The 5,339-nt window shown below is 36.4% G+C and overlaps 1 protein-coding gene across 1 annotated transcript in view; it reads left to right on the plus strand.

Annotated features, from left to right (window-relative positions):
• LOC107709483 (transmembrane channel-like protein 3) overlaps positions 1-5,339 on the plus strand; it is a 26,652-nt gene that overhangs the window by 5,870 nt on the left and 15,443 nt on the right. Inside the window, exons 8-11 of the mRNA XM_016513975.1 lie at positions 1,220-1,367; positions 2,324-2,433; positions 2,519-2,597; positions 3,659-3,943. Of these exons, the coding sequence (XP_016369461.1) occupies positions 1,220-1,367; positions 2,324-2,433; positions 2,519-2,597; positions 3,659-3,943 (622 nt within the window). The remainder of the gene's footprint in view (positions 1-1,219; positions 1,368-2,323; positions 2,434-2,518; positions 2,598-3,658; positions 3,944-5,339) is intronic.

The following is a 5,339-nucleotide window of genomic DNA, read 5'->3' on the forward strand; positions in this document are numbered from 1 at the left end:
AATTGCAGTGAATAACCTCGTTTTATTATCCCCAAAACCCAGTTTGGAACTCCGGGGATGGCCTGCCAGCCCTCAGCCCGCGTGACAAGGGGTTGGATTAATTCGAGTGGCTGGTCGCCGTATTTGGACCCCACACTCAGAAGAGGAATTTTGCTCTCTTTTGAAAATGCTTTCAAAAATTGCTTCGCTAGACTTAATGCTCTGATAGCGAGAGCAGTCTGCCCTCGTGCGTGCTGCCTCAGCGTGGGCGTGGCCCAGACGCCTCCAATTTGAAGTTGTCAGTGATAATAATCATTAGTGACAGCATTCCCTTTTAATCCACCTAAAAAGATCAAACCACTCATTAGAAGAGGAGTACTGATGATCTTTATGTGTAAACACTCAGGCAGATCAAAAGTGCTGCTTGTATTCTCTCAGATCCACTCGTGGCGGACGAGGGGAGGGGCGGGGCCGCCTTCATTGAAGAAGACGAGCTGCGAGCAAAGTAGAGCGAGACATGAACTCTCGTAGCGAGAGCAATCTGTCTCAGTGAGCACCCTCTCAGCGTGGGCATGGCCCAGGCGAGAGGTGCATTCAAATACTAAGCTGTCAGCGATATTGAATCATTGGTGACAGTGTTCTGCTCCTACCCTCACGTGTAAACACACTGGCGGATCAAAGAGCTGCGTGGAGAGTGATGCATGCGGGGATTTTCCGGCGTTAAATCACTCATGCCTGATCGCTCATCCCCGTGAGTTCGCCATTTCTTTTTCCGAGTAACTGGGAGGAGAGAAACACAAGAGCGGGGGAGGCGCGCAGCTCACTGCCCTTCTGAGGCGGATTAAACTGCAGTGGGGGGAGCGAGTACGCGGGTAGCAAGATGCAGTACGAGTGAAGTATCGATAGGGAACTGCACATGACTACACATTAGTAAATCATATAATACAATGTGGTTTTCTTATACTCGGCTCTCTATAATATTTGATTCTGATTGGTCTATTGCAGCATTATGCAGATGTCACTTAGTTACCTAGCGCTAGTTTCAGGTTTCTCAAATAACTCTTTGAACTCTCACATAAAATAGTTATGAGTGAATAATCAATAGTTCATGTCAATTGATTTATGTAAGTGGGTTAATGTAGAGTCAGCCGTTCATTAAGGCTAAATAATTTCCTTTCAGGATGATACGGGATCAGATGTCTGTAGGTGTATCTGACTGTGTTGTTTTCTATCCCAACAGAGCTGTACTGATTAGTTTGCGGATTCTGGCAAACATTCTGGTCCTGCTGTCTCTGACCGGCAGCATCTACATCATCTACTTTGTGGTGGATCGTTCTCAGAAACTAGAGCAGGAGAAACCTGAGCTAACACTCTGGGAGAAGAATGAGGTATTCTTAGAGTTGTTATGTTGTTTTATACGTTGTGTACATGAGTACTTCACAAAAAATTCTTCTTGGGCTAGAGATTACATGAGTTTTCTGCTCATCCTCCATCATCTTCTTATTTAATTATTTTTCTTCTTCTTTGCCTACTATGCCCTAAAAGTATGTGAACTTTTTGTGAAGGGAAAAAGTGCATAGTTTGAGTGTGTAGCAGAATAGTAGGCAAGCTTTGGGACTACTTTGTCATAATTACATCTTTAACGGACCGCTTTTTTGCTTTGTTACGTGCATCCTGTAACTGTTTAAACTGCTCTGTCAATCATCTTGTCACATTTAACATCCATCCACATTTCGTTCAATTTCATTTCAATTTAAGAGGCACGTTGATGATGCATTTAAAAGTTAATGACCAAACGTATCTTTATAAAAGTTCACAATGTTGTTGCAGATGAGATATAACGTGGATAACAATAAATAAAGATTTTATCATCAGGTTAGATAAACACACAAACCCCTTTCTCTACTTGTCTGTCGGTCTCGTATATCTGCCATGTTTGTTGTTTTTTACTATTTTTTTTTTATTGGTGTTTGTAGTTCTAATCAAATCCTCATCCAGGAGAGAGCTTTGGGAGACTATCTTTGGGAGACTCATTTCAACATACTACGATTTGGGACACACTATTTCTAATTTTGAATACTATTTAGGACTGATTGTATGCAAATTGGGTTGCAGCATTGTTCTTTTTATTGTTCTTCTTTTCCTCTTCTTCTTCTTACTCTTCTTCTTATTATTATATTTAATTTTCTTCTAATTATTTAATTACTATTCATTCTTCTTCTGCTGCTTCTTTTTCTGATGTCTGTCACATCCAGATATGTCATCTAGTGTTAGGTATGATGTGGTGTGTATTTGAGGAAGATGAGTGATGTTATACTGTATGTGTATTGGGTTTCTTCATCAGGTGAGTGTGGTGGTGTCCCTCATCACAATGATTGCTCCTTCAGCCTTTGAGTTAGTGGCACAGTTGGAGATGTACCACCCCAGAACGAGTCTACGCTTCCAGCTTGCCAGGTCAGAAAATCACTGGCTGCTCTGGTTTTACTCAATCCATATTATGTTTTGTTTATCAAAAGGGAAATATGTCTTTGTTGTTTAGAGTTCTGGTGTTGTACCTTGGAAACCTCTACAGTTTGATTATTGCCCTCCTGGATAAAGTCAACAGTATGAGCTCGGCTGTGAGTTGTATTTACATTCTTATTTAATTCTCAACCTTTTCTCTAGGGCTGCTTGATTAATAAATACAATTGGAATTGCAATATTGCTTAGAGTATTTATCTAGTTGCAAAGGCTGTGTTTTAATTAAATATATGGGTCAAAGACGTTAAGATGTCCACATCAAAAGAAATTTACAAAAGTGATTTTATGTCCACATTATATGCGAGTAAAGTGTCTACATTTAAGGTTTCAAATAATTTTTTGAAGAGTAAAATGTAAAAATTTGGTTGAAATAATGTTCCATTGTCATTCAGTGTAACACTTATAGTTATGTAAAAATTCAAACAACATGCTTATTTTGACCTGTACATATTAAGATATATAAAAGAATGAGTGAGCATATTAAATTTTAATTTTTTGTTGTAAATATGCTTGCAAAATTGTTACACTGAATGACATTTTAGTGGGTGTCTTCTGTAAATCAGGGGAAAATGTATGATATTTATTTTTTGCTCAGAAAAACAAAAAACAAAAGTACAATTACATGAAACAGAAAACTTTTAAATTTTTTGAAAAACAACTACAATTTAAAGCAGTATTGTCTTTATGTTTAATGGGTGTCTTTGACCCATATATGCACTGCATATAGTGTGGCACAGTGTTCTTTTACACACAAGCAACTCATGATCCAGTGTTTTTATTATTTTATAGTGATATTGATATTAATCACAATTTTTTGGCCGAATTGTGCAGCCCTACAAACAAGCACAGCAAACCTGGATTTATTTTTTTTAAATCGCATTCACAATTTTTATCAGAAAAAAAATGAGAACAAAAAAAAAGAGACATTCTTTCCCCATATTGAGCAGCCCTAATTTTTTTTCTGATGTATTACTCAGCAGGAAATATATAATGTTTTAATGAATTAATGAAATCAGAACATTGATTTAACATCAAACGATTGATATTTGTGCAGTGAAAATATTATTCAGATTTTTACCACTCTTTAGTTAGAAAATTAACTTGATTTTCGTAAAAATTTAATTCAACATAAATAAATACATGTTTTGAATAATTTTAGATTTCTGTGGGTCCAGGAAACCTGTCTGACTCAACATCGTACCTAGCGACGATTTCCCAGTCTACTGAAGACAACCTGTCCACCATCATCCCGGATATCACAGAGCGGCAGAACAGCACACTGACCAGGACACTTCTGGAGCTCAACAACAGCATGACCACCGTCAAGAGCACCACATCCTCCAGACAACCGATGAGAATGCAGTCTCTGCTAAACCAGACCGTCCTCTATGAGTACAACACCAGATCACAGCAGGACCCCTGCTGGGAAACATATGTCGGCCAGGTGCTCTCTGTTCCAGTTTTAGCTTATCAGGATGTTCCTGGTCTCCACACCTGACTGGAGGATATGAATGAACCTTTCATAGGCACTAGCCATAGAATTATCACATAGCATAGTTGAAACTTGAAAATAAATTTGAGCCTATTTTTATTTCAATTCTGGATTTTATTTGACACATTATTATACCAAGTAATCATGTTTTCATAGTTTTTGATCCAGTCAATTCCTGATATATAAAATATAGTTGTTGTTTTGTTTTTTTTTCAATGTTTTTTCAATCTGAAAATATGGCCAAACAAAATGAAGCTCTAAAAAATATGTAGTTATGTACACTACTGTTCAAATGGTAAGATTTTTTAATGTTTTTGAAAGAAGTTTATTTGATTAGAAATACAGTAAAAACAGAAATACTGTTAAAAATTATTATAAATAGTTGTCTTCCATTTGAATATATATTAAAATGTAATTTATTCCTGTGATGTCATATCTGAATTTTCATCATCATTAATGAAATTATATTATTTGAAATAGTAAATCTCTTATATAGTTGAATATTTTATATAAATGGATTTACTGTCACTTTAGATGAGTTTAATTGTTCCTTTCTGAAAAAAAGTATCAATTTCTTTCCAAAAATATAAAATTTTACTTCCAAAAACAAAAACCCCAATAAAATCTCTGTAAAATCTATGTAAGTCACAACTAAAAACAACAAAAAAAAAACATTTATATAATATATAAAAATATATAAAAGCGGCATCTGCAAACAAGTGATGCTGGAGCTTTTCTTAGAACTAAAGCCACTTTTCTGAGCCACTTTTTAAATTGTTTTTAACCAGCTGATCTCAAATTATTATTTTTTTCATGGCTGCGTGAAGTCAGTTCCCTTAAAATGTCCTGAAACCCCTCGATGTAGTTCATCACATTAACAAATGAATATGTCTGACAACCAGAAAGTGTCCAAGACTTTTTGTCTTCGTCTTCAACAATATATTTATTATTTCATAAGCATGTATATTTTAATGACTCTCACAAACTGCTGAATAATGTGTGCCATTTCACATGGGCCTACCGAAAAGATGTAAAGCATTATGCATAGGCGGAGGGTGAACCAACTCCAGGATAAGGCTAAAAGCAGACAAATGTATTAAAGGGGTCCTATGATGCTGCTAAAAAGAACATTATTTTGTGTATTTGGTGTAATGAAATGTGTTTATGCGGTTTAAAGTTAAAAAAACACATTATTTTCCACATACTGTACATTATTGTTTCTCCTCTATGCCCCGCCTTCTGAAACGCGTCGATTTTTACAAAACTCATCGGTCTGAAAAAGCGAGGTGTGCTATGATTGGCCAGCTATCCAGTGCGTTGTGATTAGCCGAATACCTCAAGCGTGAGA

Source organism: Sinocyclocheilus rhinocerous, unplaced genomic scaffold (assembly GCF_001515625.1).
Source record: "Sinocyclocheilus rhinocerous isolate Xijiao unplaced genomic scaffold, SAMN03320098_v1.1 scaffold1467, whole genome shotgun sequence".
Taxonomy (NCBI): Eukaryota; Metazoa; Chordata; class Actinopteri; order Cypriniformes; family Cyprinidae; genus Sinocyclocheilus; species Sinocyclocheilus rhinocerous.